Source organism: Lissotriton vulgaris, chromosome 3_1 (assembly GCF_964263255.1).
Source record: "Lissotriton vulgaris chromosome 3_1, aLisVul1.2, whole genome shotgun sequence".
Lineage (NCBI taxonomy): Eukaryota > Metazoa > Chordata > Amphibia > Caudata > Salamandridae > Lissotriton > Lissotriton vulgaris.
In genome coordinates, this window is record NC_141689.1 from 301,000,253 (window position 1) to 301,023,111 (window position 22,859).

The window sequence follows — 22,859 nt, forward strand, 5'->3', positions numbered from 1 at the left end:
CTGATTTAGTGTGGCTATACTTTTTAACATATATATATAACAAACATATACTTTATAACACTGAACCAAAGTAAATCTAAAAAAAGAATTACACAAATATGTAGTTATACAACTACATTATCATAGTTACTATTTTTGTATGGCATGTACAGGGATGAATAAGTAGAATACTTACAGGAATTCCTTTTCCTTTGAATTCTAAGATACGTTCATCTGGTAGGGATACTGGTACAACAAAATATTGTGGCAAACTAGAAAGCAACAAAAATAATTACATCATTTACAAGGACACTTTACTAAACAGTAAACACGACATTTGAATGAGGTCTATAAGGAAGTTTCCTTCTTCCTGAATAGGTGCCCGGATGAAAGATTTCCTCCATCCCCTCTAACGCGGTACCTCTATCTGCCATCCAGTATAGCTATAAACAAATTTGTTTTCAGCTAGGACCAAACTGTCCACACAAAAACGACTTTCCAAATGGTAAAGGTGTTCTCTTTATGGTCTTGCTTTTGTGGATAAAAGTGATGTGTTAAATGTTTAAATTAATATCAGCCACTGGTGACTACTCTGTGCCACTTCAAGTCCATATCTTTTTTGTTACTAGACGAGATGTGAACACCAAGACAGTGCTAGCTCTGTTAGTCTGTTTTCATTCTGTGCCTGCTGTCAGATTCTTTTTATCTTTAATAAGAAAGAGCGAAGTTCTTAGAGCACACACAAAAATTCTGATGTCAACATTGCAGACAACTCTGTAGGCAGACATGTTTTTTGTTTATGATACTAAGTGCAGTCAGTACAATATTGTCACCTTGCAGCATAAGCTTATTGTTTACACAGATGATGGATGCTTAATGTCAACATGTGGATCGCAATGACGCTTTTTGTATGCTTAGTGTCCTCAAAACCTGTTTTACTACTATATATGAGATAAAAATCAGTGGTCAAATAGCATACAGGCACTAATTAAGAAGAGGTCTTCGCGCCAGACCTATCGCTTTCTGAACGCGACCTTCACCTAAAGCGCAAATCCTTCAGGAGAGCTCTGATAATAAGGAACAGCTGTAGCCAGCTATTGAAAGATATGCTATGTGACCCATCCTATGTTATGTGTATTCATAAAGTGCACTATCACTCACAATGGTATCATACGAAGGTATCGTGGCATCTTATGAAACTCAAAGAGCAGGTTTTGCTATTTAATGCTTTAACTGAAGTTACCATAGTGTTTATTAATAGTATTAGGGTATTAGGATGTCAGAAATTCGCAATGTCAGAAACTTTCATCTTGGTTTTGCTGACCATTACATGCTTACCTCCTCTTATTTCCGCGTGGTTACGTACATATTTACTGCGCTAGACTGAGGATTTTCAATTAAACATTTTAAACTACATGCCCCGGTTTCTTAGTGCTACCTTTGAATGTGCTATTCATACAAGAAAGATTATTTAGATTGGCACTGTGTCCGTGAACTCAACTAGAGAAACTGGTGCTAATCTGAAATCACTGCCTGTGCAAGATTGCTCAGCAGGCTAGTGCCATGGCTCCGGCAGAGGAAGTCAGGATATTCAAGGTCCTGTTCTTTTTTGCCGGAGTTAGACAACCTTAATATTAGCTATGTACCCCCTAATTACTCAGTTTACATGGAATATTATATGTTTATTGACGTGCCACTTATAGACTGGTTAAATGTTCACACAAGATAAAACAGAGAACAAAAATATAAACATTCAAAATACATCATACAAAAACAATACTGCCACATCCTGTACTAACTGGCTTATATGCACACCCATCTATGTGCCAAAAAATCAGGGATGAATCGCACACAAAATTAAATATGAAAATTGCAGTAAAGTAAAAAGAACATGGATATTACACAATTGTATAAAACATCTTCTTTACCCCACTACAGGAGTCCTGCCTTACCCAATTCCCACCAAACAAGTTCTCATCAACTGTTATAAGATAAAGTTAATCTCTAGTTACCCGGTTTCTTATGAGGGCAGATCACCACTTCAATAAAATGCAGAAAACACAACCATTAACAACAGTCCCCCTGGTAGAAAACAGGGCTAGATACTAACAAATTCATCAGACATAATATCTAAACTCTGGAATCTATTTACATGAATGCACTAAACAACTGTTGTCATTGTTCTCCTTTAAGTGCAGTCATAAAGTAATTAATCATCTCTATCCACCTTGGATCACAGTTCTCCCAGTAAAATGTTGACCACTGAAAGTGAAGGTCACTGACAGGAGCTGAACAAAAAATGGGCACTGAAGTTAAGAGTAAAGAATCTTGGACCCTGTCACACAAACTAAGGGATCCAAAACTAGGTACCTACACCAGACTTAGCCTGGAGATATCACTTGCATCCCTTCCTGAGCCCCACAGCCAAATATCAATAGACAAAATAACAACTGCAGTTTAAGCAGTTTATGCTCACTGAACAAATGAAATCTCCAAACAAATGTTATTTTATGCATTTATGAAGTGTACCCTAAGCCCAGCCGGCATCATGGTGCTGAAATCAGCATATACAACTTGACACTCGATGAATGGCTCTTCTGGAAGTACCAGATTTTAATCTACTTTCTAAACTCCATGTGATTTGCGAGCTCTTCAAAAGGTAGAGGGAGGTAGTTCCGGTGATTGGGTGCAAAATGAGAGAATGCTCGGCCACCCCGTTTCACATATAGAGCTCTAAGGTAGGTGGCCAGAGAACGACAGGATGAGCGTTAGGTGTGAGGAGTAGTACACCATAATAGCTTATCGTTCATGTAACCAGGGCTACATTTATATAAGGCTAGATGGGTAATACATGATGTTTTGATAAGTATCCTTTTTAAATGGGTAACTTGTGATGTTGTTTTAAGTCTTCATGCACTTATTGCCTCCTAGAAATGTTTTGCAGGAGTATGGCCCCCGCATTCTGGCTAATTTGAAGATGTTGTTGGTATTGTTAGGAAGGCCCAGATATAGAGAGTTGTAGTAATCCAGCCTTGAAGTTATCAAGGCCACGAAGAAGGGAGAAACACGTGCCTGCAACTCCAGCGATGTGATTGGAGAATTCAATTTTGAAATCAAACAGTACACCCACATTTTTAACCTGGTGTAGCGGAACTGAAGCGTGACCAAGTTTGTTTCCCAGCATGCAAATGATCAAAAGAAGGACGTTTTAATAAAAAGGAGAAACTCGTTTGTTCAAGTTATTGCTCATCGAAAGAGCCACAGTTGTCATTCCTTGACAGAAAATCTGCTGAATCATGGGATAGTCATTGGTGATAGATATACAATAATTTATGTGTCATTTGCATAAGAAAACATGCACAATCCTAAGGCTCTTACCAGGCCAGCTAGGGGTGCAAAACAGATGTTAAATAAAGTGAGGCATAGGGAAGAACCCTGAGGAACCTCACATTAAAGTGTAATATCATTAGAAACAAAAGGTGGACAAGAACCTGCTTGGCAAATGCTTTCAAGGAAGAAATTAAACTGTCTTAAGGCCTTACCAAAGATCCCCTATCTAGCAGACGTGAGAAACGAGCACTGTGGGTAACACCGAGTCAAAGGCAGCTGAATTAACTAGAAGTATCAGTGCAGCCGAACACCACACCCTTGGTCTAAAATAGTCCTTTTGCCATCATTAATATTGGTCAGCACTGTTTCATGCTGTGCCGAGATCTGAACTCACATTTGAAGGTGTCTAAGCAACCAATGTCCCCAATATAATGGAACAAATGCAAATGTACAGCTTTCTCCAGAATGGTTTAAGGCAAAGGAAGTAACTAAATAGGACGAAAGTTTGAAAGTATAGCTGGGTGTGCTGTAGGTTTCTTCATTAGAGACACAATCATAACCTGTTTCCACCTTGAAGACACAATGGCTTAGGAAAGCGACAGGTTACATAGATCAGTCAAAGGTGGATCAACAAAAAAAGAGGCATACTGTAATATGTTAAGGGGCAAGGATCCATCAAGAAGCCCAATTTCATCTAGTTCAAGAGGGATTGCATGAGCTACGTGTTTAAGGAAGAATAATTAGGGAGGGAGTGTTCCCTCATCTCAATAGAGGAATCCTCATAAATAAATAGTATAACTTTTATCTCTTAAGAAGGATGCTAGATTATCACAGATTTTGAGATGGAGTATATATTTTGAGGGAGGGTTTGGAATTGGATAGGCTGCGGACCATAGAAAATAGATTGTGAGAGAGGTTACAAGCACTCAATTTTGGAGGTAAAATATTCAATTTTAGCTTGCTTAACAAGTCATTTACCCTGCTGGATCGGTTTGTGGTGTTCGTGAATGAAGGCATCATCATATGTTCGACGCCACTTATGTTCTAACTGTTTGCATTGTAGTTTGGTGTACCAGTGTATCAAGGTGCCACAGGATGAGTTATTTTAGTGTGATGGATTAGTATAGGAGCCATAGTGTCTAGGGCGCGAGTCATTCAATTGCTAAAATTCTTTTTATTTTGTTCAATAAATGTTATTGATTTTATAATGAAAAGCAGTACAGAGAAAGTGAGGAGGGAGAAGAAAACGAGTCAATGTCCGACATCTGACAATTGCCCAAGGTACACAATAATGTGGCATTTACAGATACAGATGATAAAGGCATGAAATAGAAATAGACATGAACCCAGTACATAAGGAGGAACAGAAGCATTTGGTACCTGGTTATGTAGATCAAATAGGACTGGATGAAATGAACCAGGAGGAACTTTCACGAATACACCAATAATGCAGTAAATAAAAAAAGAGTAAAAGAAGGAAAGAGAGGAGAGTGGGGGAGAAGTAGGACAGGAAAGAGAGGAAGAGTCATGTGATACTATGTCCATGGAGGCTCCGTGAGTCAGATATGAAAAGAAGAGCAAGAATTAGTGGTCAGTAGGTGATTGCGAGATTTCCATTTCGTATTCCAAATACCCTAAGAGGGGGCAGGGTAACATCTTGTATGAGACTGGTTGATATGTGTACAGCATAGATAAGTTACCCAGGCCCACCAGGAATGGTAGGATACATTATGGTGAGAAGATGATCAAGGAGTGATAGGTCCTCGGCAGGAAGATCCAATGGAGGGTCTGCCATCTGGGGTCCTAGGAGGATAATCGGAAGGGATTGTACTCATCTACTATATTCTTACTGTGATGCTGCCTCGTGCACATAAGTGTTATGTGTTGGTTGGCTTTACTAACTTTTGCCCAGGAGTGGGAAGAGAAGATATTTAGGAGGGAATTAGCCACTCCTGCAAGATAATAGGTACTACATAAGGGTAAGACCAACGAAGGGGAAGTGGGGAATAGGATGAAAAAAGCCGGGAACTGTTCAGAATGGGATCGATAATGTGCCCCCATCTTATGGGTAGGTTCATTGATCATTAGCAAAAGAATAAGTACAGTGAAATAATTCGGAGTCTGGGCTATAAGGAGTGTCCAGATGTAAAATAAAATCCCAAAGAATACAAAATTTGGAGGCCCTAACAGAGTAAGGTTCAAGATAAAGAGGCACATAATTGATAAAGTAAAGTTCAGGACTGCGGGTCGAGAAGATAAATATAGAGGAGATATGTAGCAGAGATTGCCAGGGCGAAAATAATGCCTCCAGTATGTGGAATATCAGTATCTTCAATGGAGCAGAAGTAACCTTATTAAAGATGATGGATATGCAACCCCAAGGTTTATTTGGTCTAACTTTATCCAACATAAAGTGATTGGGAAGGATAGCATTAGCAATATCTAGGCCAGAGGAATCCTGAAGCCATGTTTCTGTGAGAAATAAGATGGCTGTTTTGTGTTTACTATAAAATCATGTATTTCTATTTTGTGTTTGGGCAAAGATTGTACATTAATAAAGTAGGTGGTATGCGTACTGAAAGAGGATATCAAAGAAGGGTAAGATAGTGTGTGAGACCCTGCATTGTTCGCAGATAAAATAAAGGGGCATGTAGTAACACAGGTGGTGACTAAATTAAAACTGCAATTGGGACAGCAGGCGGTTTGACTCTGGTGCAATAAAGGATAAAACAAAGGATTAAGAGTAAGCAGAGGTCTCACCTGGATCTATAAATTAAAAGGCTGCAACCTAGAGTAGAGCAATCGCTATTGTAGGTGCAACTGACCAAGATTCCAGGTCCTAGGTGCTGTTCGTGAGCAGGGGGCCTGAATTTGCGCACCAACAGTGTCAATTGCCAATTTATGACGCAAGTCATGTCTAGATATTAAGGAGAAGGAGTGCGTGGGGGAGGAAACTTAAAAACATACAAATGGACCAAACCTGCTCATGTCAGTCTGGAAGCTCCACTGCCCAGAGCGGATTAATTTCGTATGGTTGCCACCTGGTCGGTTTTCTACCAGCACAATCAGTATTTTAATGTCTCAGCCAGTAGAAAAATAAGCAAAATAATTTTAAACCAGTATTTTTACCTCTTCCCTTTACAAACTTCATACAGCAAATATAATTTGAAAACACCTTTATACCTGGTCTACAGCAACATTAAAGATCCCTGACTAACAATTAAATTAAACAAAGGCAGAAAAGTCATGGTACAAATGAATACATAGGATTTTGTTTACAGGTATATTTAGTATCATGTTCGGGCCTTTGCAGACTCTTAAAACAACAATGAATAGCCTGTATTTTTCCTTCAGAAATGTGCCAACTCTAATTACTAGGAAATTAAATATCCAAATTAAAATAAAGATCCAACAGTAAAACATCATAATATTAGCAGAACTGTGGGCGTGGCTAAACGCGTCAAGATGGCGGTCACACTTTAAAAGTGCTGCCATCCGCCTCACAGAAGCCTGTCTGCAGCTGCCATTCGATCCTCTTACCTGCCCACGGAGGTTTCCTGTGCGGGGGACCAATGCCGGCCCTCCCGCCCAAACCCCACTCACTGACCTGTACTCCACACCCTCGTGCTGGCGATCCTCCTTCGGGACAGACCAATCCCTGCGGCTGGAGGCGAGGACGCCGGGGGCCTGTGGAGTCGCCCTGGCCCCCCCAGACACCGTGTCACGCCTCCCACTGTGCTGAGGCGGTAAAAACGAACCTCACCGCAGCCTATCGCTGCACATGGCGTCCCTCTCCCTTTAAGACCTGCCGGCGCCACACCAATAATGCCGCTACCCATCGTAGGCCGCTCTGGTGCTGCGACCTCACCCCAGAGCTTATACCTCACTGGCAACAGGGGACGACAGGGGCCGGCCCGAGGCCTCCATCAGCACATTCCCAGTGAGTGGGGTTGGTGCGGGGGGCCAGTGTTGGTGCTCCCCCCTCCATCCCCTCCTCGCTGACCTGCCCTGCTTCTCCCTATGCCACAGATACTACCTGGAGACGTCTGCTTGTTCGTGATTGACTGTGGGCACCTATCTAACCACGCCTGCCTTGCGGTGGCCCCTTGCCAGCATTGGGCTCCGCGTGGGACCGGAGTCTTTGACTGAAGCGTCGCCCCCTTTCACTATTCGGGGGTGCCCCCCCCCCCCCCCTTGTGCTCCTGGTCGGCGACCGTCTCTGGCTGAGGGGTGTGATTTCGGCCGCCTCTATCAGGGGGCGCGGGGCCTTGGAACCGGCCTCCCACCCATTGCCCACCTGCCTGGGCTCTGTCCCTGATCTGCCCTTGGGACCGAGGCTCGTTGTTCGCCTTCGGCCGCAGCCATCGAGCGGCGCCGGACCCCTGCACTCTCCGGGTTCGGGGTGGAGAGAGTAGGTCTTGGCTGGCTGTGCCAAGGAGCCGCGGGGCGGGCTCCCCCTGCTCCCCCCTCTCTTCGACCCAGTGACACCCATTCCAGGCCGGAAGGTGGTGCTTCCCTACCATCAGCCGTCATATCGGAAGGAGGAAAGAAAGAGGTCCCTGGATTTGTTTTGGTTGGTCCCTCGGGACCGGGGGGACCTGGGAGGAGCAGCCTCCGTGCCCGGGTCAGAGTATTGAAGGCTTGGGCGCTGGCCCCTGTCCCCGCCTGAGACTGCTGACTGCTCGACTGGACGTCAGAGACATGTATCCACGTTCGAGATGAGCCCCGAAGATACCTGCTCCACAGACCCAAACTAAAATGGACCAATACACCACCAATGACCAAGATCCTGGAGGGGGGGGCATAGGGTGCCGCCTCTCATGCTGGAGGGAACCTCTCCGCCATTCTCTAGACAATTGGCGCCTCCCAGGCTTCTGTGGAGGGCAAGTTCGGCGAGGTATGGGTGGATAGGGCCCTTATCCACCAGGACCTGTGTAATGCCGCAGCCCGGATCTCTTAGGCAGAATCGCGCCTCTCCACAGCAGAGGACGAGATAGGCCAACTGAAGGCCCATGTGGCCCGTCTGCAGGCTCAGACCTCGTAACTGCACCGTCGGGCCGAGGACACAGAAAACAAATCAAGGCGGAATAATCTGCTCCTCATAGGTTTCCCTTAGGGGGTCGAACAGGGTGGGGCAGACACATTCGTGGAGAGATGGGTGAGATCCTGGATACCCAAAGATATCCCCTCTCTTCGTGGTTTGCGGTCGAGCGCGCCTACACCGCTCCCTCACGCCCAGGCCTCCCCCAGGGGCTCCACCTCGACCCATCATCATTAGGATCCTCAATTTCTGAGACAGGGACGCCATCCTCAGGGCGGCACGGACGCAGGGCCCTGTGAAATACCAAAACACAATTATGCTTTTCCCGGACTATACAAGAGAAGTGGAGGCCCAATCGCGAGCATACGACTACGTCAAGCAGAAGCTCCTTAACCTAGGTCTGCACTAGGGTCTCCTCTTTCCGGCCCATCTCAGAGTTGTTTTCCAGGACAAGACAATCTATTTTGACACCCCAAAGGCGGTCTGGACTTGGCTCACAGAGGGGTGCCCCCTTAAGACTCGTCCCACTTCCCCCCACTGGCCAGGGGTGTCTATACAAACTGAGTCCTCTCTTCCCAAGCCACAGCAGTGCCGCACTCTGTCCCGCAAGAAGGGTAACCGGAGGAATGGGGCGTCACGATTGTCTGATGCAGTGTCCCAGTTGTTAATTTAATCTGAACTTCCTCGGGTCTCCAGGAACCACAGCCGGACAGGTTCCCTGATCGATCAGAGCAGTGTCCCTGACCCCTCCGAGACACAGCGCCCCGCCATATCTGATTCATCTAGGCGTCCCAGGATAATAGAGTCTGACCATGATACTCCGCAGGCCTGGAACCACAAATCGCTTCTTAAGTTCTGCTGCAGCTGCTGACAATAGATTTTCCGTCTATATGGAGGGGTCCATTATGGCCACGAACCTGCCCTGCTAAACGTTTTAGCTTACCACTTAAGACTAGTTTTTCGTTATAGTTTTTTGTTAACTTTTCCTTTTCAAGGCGATAGATGCTTCATTTCCAGAAGTATAGGGTGGGGGGTGTTCAAGGGATTGGGGGGAGGTGGGGGAGGGAGGGTTGGGAGGGCAGTTGCCTTCTGGACTCTTTTCTTCTTGGCCTCGTTCGGGCCACTGTTTTTTATTTTCCATGACAGCTCATTGAACACATACGCCATTGCCATGAGATCTACCACAACATCCAAACCATACCATTACATTCTAGCTCTGGCATGACACCTACCCTGGGACCCGGGGCCCTTTGCACTTGCCTACCCCGCGCCACCCACTCCTCTGATGCCGCCTACAGGTAGACCTCTCCACATTCTGTCGAGGAATGTCAATGGCTTACTAGACTGTATAAAACAAGCCACAGTCCTTCAGAGTGCCCAACGCTAAGCGCTCGACATCCTTTTCCTATAGGAAACTCACCTCCTAGGATCTCACTGCACCTTTCTCGCCCGATACGGGTTTGACAGGGTCTGGCACTCTGGTTTCACATGGGGCTCACGGGGAACGGCCATATTGATTCATAGGGGTCTCCCCTCCACTCTTTTGCACGTGGCGACTGATGCACAGGGACGATACGTAGCCTTGACTGGTAGGATCGAGGGTCAACTTCTCAATCTCCGATGTGCTACATCCCTCCAGCCACATTGCCCTCTGCCCTTCAACTACTCATGGTGATAATTTCTACTTTCCCTCAGGGTCAGACGATAATTGGGGGTGATTTTAATGCAGTTATGCAGCCTTCTCTTGACACAAAAGGTGTTCCCTCCGAGACCTGCCTTACCTCCGCCAAACGACTTTCTGACTGGTCCTTTGCCCTGGGTCTATGCGACATTTGGAGGGTCTGGAATCCCCGCCGAGAACAGTACACACACCTCCACGGCCCAATATACCCACTCCCGTATTGATTTGGTCCTGTTGCCGGACACTGATTGCCAGTTGGTATCTGGTGTCACTATCCTCCCACGAGGAATCTCCGACCACTCCCCTAACTCCCTACGTACAGGGCATGCCCCCGGTTGGGTACGCACGATCTGGCGAATGAACGCATGGTTCTTACAAGATGTGGAGATCAAGGAGGCCCTCGGGCAGAAACTGAAGCAATACTTTTTAATCAACAAGGGATCGGTCCCCTCCCCGGACACATTGTGGGAGGCCAGCAAGGCTACCATGCGGGGCGGGGCGGGACTAGAGGTTTGGTCCACACGAAACGAGCGGCTCAGTCCGCCCGCCTGACGCAACTCGAGGCTCAGGTTGCACAGTTGGAATCAACTCCTGCAGCTGCAGAGGGTGCTCACTCCATGAGACAGCTTGCTCAGCTCCGAGAGGAGACTTGTCAGATCTCCCTAGACTCAGCTAAAATGTTATGGCGTTCCTTGGTGACACGTGTATACGAATGGGGGAATAAGAACGGAAAACTGCTCCACAATTTGGTCTCCCATCCCAAAGCCAACCGTATAATCTCAGAGGTCTGCGGCACGGCCGGCACCCACCATTACACCTCGCATGCCATTGCCCAAGCTTTTGTGGGCTACTATGCCCAGCTTTAGGCGGCCCGGCCTCCCTGGTGGGCCTGTTGGAGGGGGCTGAGGTTCAGTTACCCAGTCTTGCCCAGACTGTCCCAAAGGATCTAGACCTCCCTACTACCCCAGAGGAGATACATGGGGCCATTTCCCTCCCACCGGAATACTACACGGCCTACCGCGACTTACTGGTTTCCCCATCAAGTCGATCTCTTCTGACAAGTGGTACAGATGGGGTCCTTCCCCTCGGAGACTGACGTGGCCACTATTTTGGTTATCGCTAAGACCCAGCCACCCTCCATCTCCTGCCTGGACTACCGCCCAATCTCCCTCATCAACACCGAGATGAAAATCTGCCTTGGACCAACGCCTCCACCTCCACCTGCACTAATTGGTCCCCCCGGACCAATGTGGCTTCATGCCTGCCCGTGGTACCACGCACTGCATACGCCGCCTCCATATCGCCCTTGCAAACAGCCACCAGCTCACCCCGTACCTGGCCCTGCTTTTCATCGACTTTGAAAAGGCCTTCGATTCGGTTGACTGGAGTTATTTGGAGGCTGTGCTCGATATGATGGGATTTGGCCTCCCATTCAGGCGTTTTATTAGAGTCCTGTACTCCAGCCCTAAGGCACGGGATCTGACCAATGCCGAGGCGTTTTCCGTACGGAGAGGCATCCGTCAGGGTTGTCCCCTCTCACCCCTCTCACCACTCTTATTTGAACTGGCGCCCCTGGCCTGCCTCATAGGCAATGATCCCCGCATCCGTGAATGGACTTGGGACCACTACGACGTAGACAAAGTCGCCCTATACACGGACAATGTCCTCCTTTTCCTGGCGGACCCCGAGGACTCGGGCCCAGGTTGCTTGGAAGTCCTCCATGCCTTTGAGCGGGTCTCTGGCCTGCGGCGAAATCTACAATGATCCCTCTCCACCCATCGCGGGCCTGTTTTGACTGGCAGACAAACATCTATTTGCGCAGACAATCATTCAGATATTTAGGAGTTTGGGTGACCTTGCTCCCGGAGCTTGAGTGAGCCCTCAACCTTACACCCCTGGTTACAAAGGCTAAGGCAGACCTCAAATGTGGACAATCCCTTCCTCTCAATCCTCTTGGCAGAAGTGCGCTCTTTAAAGATGATGATTCACCCCCGTTTTCTATATATTCCCCAAAACATAACTTTACATCTCCCGGCGAGTTGGTTCAGCAAAATTGATGGTCTGCTCACCTAGTTCTTGTGGAAGGCCATGTATGGCCCTGGCTCACTGTCGGATATCCTCCTAGGAGGGGTGACATAACTGGTTTGCTGGCGGCTGGTCTGATCCGGCGTACCGGGTTGAACTCCGGTCTATGGACTTTCCAAAGCTCCAGGTCTATTTGTACGGGCCCCAATACCACAAGTCCTCCCCTCTGTCACTAAGACAGTCTTACTTGCTGGAGCACTGCCTTGCGTCACACGAGATGGGATGGAAAGCTCACCCAACACACACCGTTATGGCATGCTACCAGCTGCGCAATACTTCGCCCCTCCAAGACTTTCGTCAGTGGGACCAAATCGGGATTTCGCTCCTTGGTGACTTCTGGGTTGGGGACAATATCAGAGCCTTTTCGGGCTTGCAGCTGTGCTACTTCCTTCATGCTTCCCAGTTTTACAAGTATCTGCAGCTTCATCACACCCTCACTGTGCACGTTCCGTCGGCCACTTCCCTTCCCAAATTCAGTCCCTTGGAGGCCCAGGTTATGATGGGGAACTTAGGTAGAGGTGGGGATCTATCGCTCCCTTGTGAACAATGGCCCCGCGGCCCTGGACTCGCTGTGCGCTCGCTGGGAGGGTTGGCTTGGCACCCTGGAGAATGCAGACTGACAAGACGCTCTCATGGCTCCCAAAACTTTGACGACCTTCAACAAATTACGCTTAATCCAACTCTATTATCTACACATGGCATATCTTACTCCTGTGCGTCTGTACAAAGCTGAGGTGAATGAACCCTTTGGCTAGGCAGGTTTAACACTTGCAAAATGGTGAATAATTGTGTGAAATGGCCACAAAACAGGTCACCTAATGCTGCATAACTGCTATTTCTATGGCAGGGCCCGAAGGCGAGGATTAGGCTTTTCCTTTCTTCGCTTTTATTCACAGAAGCCTTTTTTTCAAACAACAAGGCAATGAATCAAAACTACATTTCCCATGGCACACTGGGAAAACCAAGAGAAAGAGAAAACAGTCTATCCAATCAGGATGCCCCTGCGTGCATAAAGGTACCCGCAGACGCTCCCACTTCCTGCGCTGCTCCAGCAGCATTCAGATACGTTCCCATCTGTTCTCTTATTGTACAATGTTTACGTGAATATTTCCTGGTATTTAGCAAGAACTTTCAACCTTGCGGCTGAACCGTGCTTGTTTCCACGTTTTGTGCCTTCACCGAGTGTGTAAATGCCTGCTTAATGCGTTTTTTCTCTTTCAGCGCACGCGGGAGCCTCTGCTGCTCCTACGCAGTCATTCACTGGTGTTTGGTACCGCACCTCCCGTGCAGTCTGCAGACTGCTAGGAGGCCCTGCGCATTACTGGCAACGCGTTCAGCTTGTCTCTTTCACTGTGTTCACTGAAGCAAGGCCGGCGGAGGTAACTGACACAGGGGAGGTTTTAGCTAGGTCAACATTACCCTTTCACCGGCCTTATATAACTAGCATTTTAGAAGCCTGAACAGCGAGCGCCTGCCTGGAGACAAACACATGTATATGGGTAAGAGAATTGTCACACATTATGTGGGACAGTCCAAGGCATACTACAGACTTCCCTAGTAAATATCTGGGAGAATGTCCCACAACTGAAGCCCTAAACATCTACCATCAAGGGGGGAGTAAACCCTGTCATAGGGACACAGAGTTAGGTGTTTCACTTGGTGAAATTGCCCCATCTGCCTCAAAATATTAGCAATGGAAAGCTTTGAGGGAGAAGATTATATGGGGGAGAATGAGGTTACTTACCTTCCAATTGATGATCATTTCTGTGCGGTAATGGATGCATCAATCATCAAAGCAGTATCACAGTAAGTGGCTCCCCTGGAGAAGAAGTTTATGGCATTGCAAGTCAACTGCCAAAAAAAACCTCAACCAGGGGGCAATTACGGCATTAACGCACAGAGGGGTCAGGGGTAGATCTTGATGCTTTTGAGCGTCTAAAGAAAGCATTTATTAATGCCCAACCCATCCAAGAACCTTCAGGTCAGGGCGCTCCTGGGGAACCCCCAATAATTTCCCCTCCATGGTACCCTAGGGGACAGGGACAACTCCCCAAATACTTCAGACTGTGACGGGGAACATCCAGACCCTGGTGTCCCAGCCTGTCTCCCCTACCTGTCACAGCAACAGACTTACTAGATCCAGATGACCTACTGCCCCCACGCTCTGTGGTATGGTTCCCAGCCCCCAAAGTTGCATCCTATATGGCGAACAGGCTTAGGAAGTCCCTGTACAAGGAGGTGAGGAAATGCCTCAAGACGGATTGTCCCCAGCCATCTTTGGAGGGAAAAGTAGCTCCAATACCAGTGACAGACGCGAAAATGGTCACCTTCCTCGCCAAATTCGTCCACAACCCCAAAAAGGGCATTGAAACATCCTATCGGTCCTGTCAAGAAAAGCTACTGGACATAGCAGGACACTTGGCCAAAATAATGGATATGGCGGAGGATGTGAAGGCCTCCGGTGTGCTGATCTGCCCTGAAGCCTTGTCTAGCTGGGCTCAGCGGGCAATAATCTTTTTGGGGAACGCCAACTGCCCAATTTCTACCGAATGGTGCAGATCCTTACTAATCACAATCTACCACAAACTAGGGGATCTCTTCACCTCGGAGGCAGGCACAGTCTCGAAGGGCAACCTTTTCGGGAACTAGGAAAAATTGTTAATCCTTCAATTCCCTAGATAAGGCCCAAACCTCCATTAAAAGAATCTTTAGCCCCCATGCTTTTACCAATGCCGGCCGAGGAAGGGGCTGCTCTTCCGGCCGCTATCTGCAGCAAGCCTCCAGAGGAGAGGAGCCCCCAGTCCTACTGAAAATGCACAATGTAGCGGCAGTCAGTTACGTAGATCACCTCGGAGGCATTTGCTCAAAGGCTCGGTCAGACCTTGCCCGGACTCTGTGAGAGTATTGTTTAACCAATCACATATCCCTGACGGTGGAACACCTCCCAATCCAGGCCAATCAGATAGTGGATTGGCACTCTCGTCACTAGAGAGACGTCAGCCTGTGGAAATTGAATCCCTGGATCTTCAATCAGCTTCAGGAACACTTGGGCCCATTTTCAATGGATCTCTTTGCCTCCCGCCTAGACTTTCAGGTGGAGAGGTTCTGCAGTAGGAGACCAGATCCTTTGCCAGTGGCGACAGATGCTTTCTTTCTAGACTGGAGCCTGGAACGGGGGGATGCATTCCCTCCATTTGCGATGATCATGCGGCTGTCAGCACAAGTGCGCAGACAGGTGGCGGATTTGGTCATGATCACTCCAATCTGGAGGTCGCAAGCCTGGAATCCAGTCATGATGGAACTTTCCTGGGATTTTCCAACACCTCTACCGCTAGACCTCCTGAGAGATCCCCAGGGCAATCCTCATCCCGGGATACTGGTGGGTTCCCTCCGACTAATGGAATGGAGGAATACCGGGAAAGATGGAAAATCCCGGGAATTTCAGCGGAGGCTGCCACACTCCTCGCCATGGCTTGGGCAGATAGCACCACCAGACGATACAGATCGGCTTGGTCTAGATGGGTATCCTAGTGTATCCAACGCCAAATGGATCCCGTGGGTGTCGAGGTTGTACACATCCTGAATTTTTTGGCGAACATGGCCTCAGAGGGCTTAGTCTATAGATCCAATAACACCTTTAGATCAGCAATCTCGGCAGGACACCTTCCCATAAATGGCCACCTGGGAGGGGGAACACCCTTTGGTATAGAAACTGGTAATGGGTATTAGATTATCTCTCCCTCCAGAACCTAGACAGTCTGTGCTATGGGATGTGAATAAGGTCCTTAATCTATTCCCATCCTGGCCTTCCAATAGGTACTAGTCTAGAAAACAACTGTCAGCAAAACTGGCGATGTTGCTTTGTCTCATATCCTCTCGCAGGGTATCTGACATGCGGGCTTTGGATATTTTAGCTAGGATTTTTACTCCAGTAGAGGTAACATTTTGTATTTCTCGAAGAACAAAATGGAACTCTAAATTGGTGTTCTACCCAGAATTTCAGGGAGTACCAAAATTATGAGGGGTCCGGACCCTTAAAAGTAGGAAGTGGTCAGGGACAAGCTTCGCCCTCATGGGGAAAGACAACTGTTGATTGCTTTGACCAAACCTCACAGAGCTGTTTCCTCCCTATGATTGCCAGATAGATTAAATGGGTAATGCAGGAATTAATACCTCTTAGTTTGGCGCCCACTCAGTCAGATGAGCCATGGCTTCTAAGGCTTTCTACCTGGGAGCACGTTTAGAGGATATCCTCAATGCAGCGAATGATCACCTGATTCCTCTTTTAAACGGTTTTACGTCAAACAGGCATCATCTCTGGCAACCATAGTGGTGAACCATCTTTAAACTAGCCTAATCCTGCCATAGAATGAAAAAATGTCCTAGCTATCATAACGGAAAGTTTCAATTCTGTTAAGGACACAGAGGTGAGGATTAGCCCATCCACTCACCCAGTGACTGGCTCCCACCCACAGCAAGCCTTGGATCTCAAGGTTATAACGGTGCAAGAATGATTACACATAACTTAACTTTAATCATCCTGATTGTTAATGTTTGCATTAAGTTTATCGAATGATTATTCTCGCAATGACTATGATGTTCTGTAATTGAAGTGACGGACTGGCACACATAGGAGAGTGTATCTCAAATATCTCTTTATGCATCTTTCCAGGATCGGAGTCCAATAAACAGGAGTAATCTTCAAATGGAGAAGCTGTGTTCTCAGGAAGAAAGAGGAAGAAGGAGCGGTTTCCCCAATGTGCCATGGGAAATGTAGTTTTGTTTCAATACCTTGTTGTTTGAAAAAAGGCTGCTGTGAATAAAAGCGAAGAAAGGAGAAGCCTAATCCTCACCTCCATGTCCTTATTATAATAGCTAGGAAATTTGTCATTCTCGCTGTATAATTCGAGTGGCACTGGCCACAACATACTACTGCTACATTCTCTCACTCCCTGTCAAGAGGAGTTCCTGATGCTTGCAAAGGCAAGGATCTACTTTGTTCACAGTCACTCCATTTGAAACTCACGGCCTCTGGTATGGGCTCGTCAAAGGGAAAATATACAAAACTCTATCTTTGGTGGGTACATGCTGCTTTGAGATCACCAGATTCAGTGAAGTTCTGGTTGTTTCTCCAAAGCTGCACACAGGGGCAGAGAGGCTTAATGATATGAACTTGAGTATAGTGTCCGATAATCAGCAAATTAGGAAATAGATCGAAGATAGCAGAAGGGAAGGCTAACTGCCTGGTAGTCCTCATTCTATGGCCACATATGGGTACAACACCGACCCCCCCCCCCAAACCTCACTTCCTGTAAGATCTTTGGAGCCTCACATATCTGGTTTATAAGTCAGTCGTGCTTAGCCAGGCCTGGTATCAGCAAATAAAAGCTTGCAATTATGTAACAACATGCAGGTCGAGCAGCATCGGACGGTGGTGTAACAATTTATGCTTAGGACCATGGGAGAGAAAGGCCCAAGTCGTGGGTAAAATCACATTCTGCAACAAAGACCTATTAGATAGGAGTAGTCGGCCCACCCTGAGCATATAGGAGATATCTGACCATCCAGAAAGAAGCTCGATATTGCAATGAGTACAATCTGCAAGAGCATTGTTTGGGAGTTGGTCAGACTCAAGCTCATCAACCTCAGGATACCGGGCTACTTCTCGGAAGACAGCGTCCACTCCTCGGGCTGGGATGAACATGTTGCTCCTGAACATCGTCTGGGCTCATGAACTCACGGCAGAGAGTGTCATAAATGACACACATCAGTAGCAAGGAAAGCCTAGAAGCCGCAACACGTAACCACAGGGGGCCTTCGCTTCCACCACACGGACGAAGGGTGCTGTCAAAGATGATTTATGGTGATGACCCACCAGCTTAAGACTGCAGTATTAATGATTGATTACTGTGGATTGTGACTTACTGCTAATAAACTGTGGCCCTTTTACACCACCCATGGTCTGGAAGTATATTGAAGGTTGGTGGTAGAGCGGTGGTCAAGAGGTCTGGAAAGACCGGGCTGCTCATATGGTGAGGGATGAGTACTAGACATACCAAAGAAAGCATGGATGCACTGTGCTGTGATTAAAAACCCCACCAGCCACAGAGCTGTGGCCAATTCTCGACTCCCATGAGGAAACTACCATCTAACAAACAACACTTTAAGAAAGCAAACTGCTAAACAGAACAAGAACAACACAGGTAAAATTAGAATTCAGTGACGGTCATATTCTCCACGTAGAAGCAGATATATTACAAGTCCCTACTGAATATTAATCAAATATTTCCCAGTTGAATCGCTAAACTCAGGATCATCAACAATAAAACCACAAGAGGTTGGCCTGTTACAGTAATCAATCAAGGAACAAAAATTGCTAAACAAGAGTATTGCAAATGTCTACGAAAGTAGATAGTCTTTGTAAAGCTTTGGAAATTCACTATTCACTTACTGACAGCGACACTACAAGGGCAAGGTAACAAGAAGGCAGGTAAATCAACGCTGATCAATCAATGATAGAAAGCATAGTTTAGGATGAAAATATACCCTCTAATAGCAAACTTAATATTATTAGAGTCCCTTCAGGTGGCCAACAGGTGTTGGAGAGTGATTTGGTAGAGGGAGCATTTGGAAGGGGTAGATAGACTAAAATATATGATAATTTTGTTTTAGATATTAGAGCTCTGTTTATCAGTCCCTCCTTTTTATGGTGTATGCAGTGGCTTCAAAGTACATAACTTACTAAAGTCCAGACAATCAGAATATGGATACCCATCATACAACAGCCTACATATAAGGGTATCCTGGTAGGGTGAGCACAGCTCCTTTCCTGTGCTGGGGAACCAGAGGGCTTGGCAGTGAATACCAGCCAGGGGAGTGGCTTCCTTGGTGTGCTCTTTTCTAGTGAAAAGCATTTAAGAAGCAGTGAAGGGAGCTGGGGCGATCACATGAAAGAAGACCAATGCAGGTGATGGCAGTAGCGACCATACAAAGTGTGTCAGCTGTCCTCTGGCAGTCGACATCTGCCTTGGGTACCACCTCTGCGTCTCCCAGGGACTAAGGTGACCTCTGCACTACCCCCAGCACTAACTGGGGCAAAATCCTCCACTACCACTACACTAGCCATTACCAGGGTGTGACCACGAGTGGGGACTGCTGCCACTTCGGACAGTTGGGGACACCCTTTCAGTGCCCGTACCTGTAACACTCAAAGCACTTAGGGGTGAAATGACCTGACGTTTTATTCCAGTGGCATCCTCCTTTCTTCTGGTCAGGATTGGTCTGGTAACTCTTCTGGGGGGCTTTTCAGAAGTCTGTTATTTTTCTTTTGTCTCCCCCTTCCCCTTCTGTTGGGACCCTATCCACCCTTTGGGTGATCCCCCCAATAACCTCTTGTATACTCGGGTGCTGAGCCAGTAGTCCACCTCCATTGCAAAGTCCCTGGGTTCAGTGAGCTTACTATCCACTAGGTATTGGCGCAGCTCTGGAAAACAATTGCTGAACATTTGCTCCCTGGCAAATAAATTGTACAGCCCTTGGTACTCCTTCAGATCACTGCCTTTCACCCAACCATCCAGTGCCTTGCAAAAGTGACCCACCAATTCCACCCAGGATTGCTGGGATAGCTTCTGGCTGTCCCTAAACATATGCATATACTTCTCTAGGGTAAGCCCATCCTTTCTGATATGGGTGGAAGGTGTACCTCACCCTGTCCTCCCTTACCTAGAGCCAACAGGGCACCCCCCTCACCAGGTATGTGCCTACAAAGACTGATTCCCCAATCCACTTCAGACAGCCTGTGCATCTCCAGGGCAATCTCATAGGCTTCAAACCACTGATCAATGTCATCTCCCACAACAACATTAGGCACCAGATCCTTGAAGTGGATCCTATTGTCTACAGTGGACATTGTAGATACGCTGCCACCATTGTTAAAAGACTGTACCCGTTTGGCCCCGAGAGCTCTCGGGGGCTTAGTTCATGGGCCATTCTACTTTCCTCCAATGAAACTTATTTTACTCCAGGGCCCTAGTGGCTTACTCTGCTGCCCTCCTCATTGTCCCGCCACTCCTCCAGGGTTTATTTCCTCTCCTCAAGGACCCTCTTGGCAGCAGTGTCCTACTTGGCTGCCTTTAATTTTAATGCTGCCTACTGTAACAGGAATACTATCACCGCACTTCTGCCTTTCAGCTCCTCTGTGGACAGACCACTGGAGGACAAAACGCTTCCTGCTCTAACAGGAAACTCCTCTTCAGGTTGTGCGAGCTCAGATATGTGCCCAGGTCCTCCTCTTGCTCCCCATAGTCTTCGCCCCAGCTTCTGCAGTGTCTAGCAACTGGAGGGCCTCCTCATAGGCTCTGAGGGCATTCCCAATCTCCTCTTTTTTTGGAGCTCCTTTTGGATGGAAGCCCTTTCTCCTCGCAGAATCCTCTGAGCTTGGCAACAGTTTATCTCTCTAGAATGCTGAGCTCAAACTCCATACTTCCAGGTAGGGTCACAGACCGGCATGGAGAATGGGAGTACATTTTGAAAAAGCTAATATGGCCTATTGAAAACAAAAGAGGTTACATCTGGTATCAAATTATTTACACTGGGATTTATGTGTTACACAAATCACAGTATGGCTCTGTACTAACACAAGTACTGCATACCACCACTGAGCACAATTGTGAGAAACTGGGTTGTTGGTTGAGGGGGTGTGAGCCCTTCTCAAGCAACAGCCAGAATCTTTGCCAAGATGAACCACAAACAGTCACTAAATTAACCTGTGCTTAACCCTCTGGTAGCTTGGCACAAAAGAAGTCATGCTTAACTTAGAGGTAATGTGCCAAGTATTTATGCTGCAAACAAACAGTAAGAAAGTGAAAGCACAGTATAAAAACAATCCCACACCAAAATAGAAAAATAGAGTAAAATGTATTAAAATATTTGAAACACAAAACAAAATCATTAGAGACGAAGATACGCCATTTCAAAGATTTAAGGTAAGTATAGCATTCAGGCCAACTGGGATGGAGCACGGGCCGGATACAGGGGCCAGGTTAGTCCCACTAAAAACGTAACTTTCGAAAGTCTGGATCTGGCTTGGCAGTTCGGGCTGGACTGTTCCCAAGAGGGGCAGTGCCAAAACTGATTTGCATGGATCCAAACTGGGGAGGCGTGGTGAGCAAAAAAAAACAATGGATTAAACCTAGATATTTGTGACTGGGGTGAATGTTTGCATTGTTCAGCATTCCGTCCATTATTTGTTCTTTTTGCCTTCGAGTCAGATCTAGTCTTCTTTCTCAGCAAGCAGGGAAGGCCTCAAGCAGAGGGAGGGCATCCTCCTTCAGTAGTATCCCCAGGTCCAGGAGTGTTCTGAAGAATGGGTCTGAGAATTCCTTTTTTATACCTAGAGTCTCCTTTAAAGTAGGAAAAAATTCTGGAGCTTTCCCCCTACAGAGGTATCTGGACAGGACAGAGGTTCTGTTAGTGGGCAATCGCCTGACCTTTGAGGTCCTCATCTTTGGTTGTCTACTATGGTGTAATACCCCCTCCCCGGTTCAGGTAGTAAAAAGTCTGGAAGAATAGCTAGATGACAAGCTATCCATGAGTCACCAGATAAATAAAGTGGCTGCCACTTGCTTCGGCATCATTAAATGGCTAAAGAAATTTTTGGCATTCCTTGGTACACTCGTAGCAGGTTCCGTTAGGCGATGTGCTCAAAGTGGATGTGCCCAAAATAGAGCAAGCAAACGGAAAAGAAAAAGAAACCAAAACGGCGAGGAAGCAGCTTCTAGAGCTACGGGGGAGCTCTGTCCCGCCACCCCACCCAGCCCGTGAAACTTTTACGTACCTGTACAAGCCACGCTCCTCCAGGAGTGTGGCTGGGCGGCTCGTGGGCCTCCTGGCTCCTCCAGATGTCCTCGGTTCCCAATTTCCACGTCCTCTTCTTTCTTCTTGCGCTCTACAAATAATTTCATTCATTCATTCATTCTTCTCGGGTTTGGCATATCCAAACAGCACCACCGTCTCGCCTTCGGTCACGTCTCCCTGTTCGGTATTGGGCCACACCTCCTTCCGGGATTCCCTCGGAGTGAAGGACGCATAGGAGGTGAGTCACGTCTTCCGGGCTTCCCCATTCATAGATGTTTCCCTCCAGCGAGGCATCGAGGCAGGACGGGCTTCTGGTCTCGGTAGTCCATGGGGCCTGTCAGGGAAAAACGAAAGCTACAGAGGGAGGTTTTGCGATCCACCAATCCTCGTTGTCTGTGCCTTTTGTCCTAGGTAAGCCCATCATGTCACACACCTCCTCCCCTGGTTTTTCCCAATTGGGGAGAGGGAAGAACCTCGATAGATAATCTGCACTGCTGTTGTCTTTCGCTTTTCTATGACGAAGTACAAAAGAGAAGGGTTGAAGTGCCAAAAACCAGTGTATTACTCTGGGGTTTTGTGACTTATTGTTATACATCCACTGCAAGGGGGCATGATCCATGTACAACGTGAATGGAGTCCCTTCTAAGTAGTACCTCAACTTGTCTATCGCCCATTTAATTGCCAAACACTCCCTTCTCTATGGTGGAATACTTGGTTTCTCGAGGGAATAATTTGCGGCTAATTTATAGGATCGTATGTTCTACTACTTTCTCAGACAGTTGGGATAAGACGGTGCCTAGGCCGTAGTTGGAAGTATCGGTATGCAGTATGAAGGGTTTGTTGAAGTTTGGGGAAGCTAAGACAGGGGTGGTGGTGATTATTCTTTTC

General features: G+C 47.1%; 1 protein-coding gene across 3 annotated transcripts in view; it reads right to left on the reverse strand.

Annotated features, from left to right (window-relative positions):
• MTMR12 (myotubularin related protein 12) overlaps positions 1–22,859 on the reverse strand; it is a 764,164-nt gene that overhangs the window by 228,871 nt on the left and 512,434 nt on the right. For all 3 annotated transcript variants that reach the window (XM_086960496.1, XM_086960495.1, XM_086960494.1), the window contains one exon: positions 176–251. In XM_086960496.1, coding sequence (XP_086816622.1) covers positions 176–251 — 76 coding nt within the window. The remainder of the gene's footprint in view (positions 1–175; positions 252–22,859) is intronic.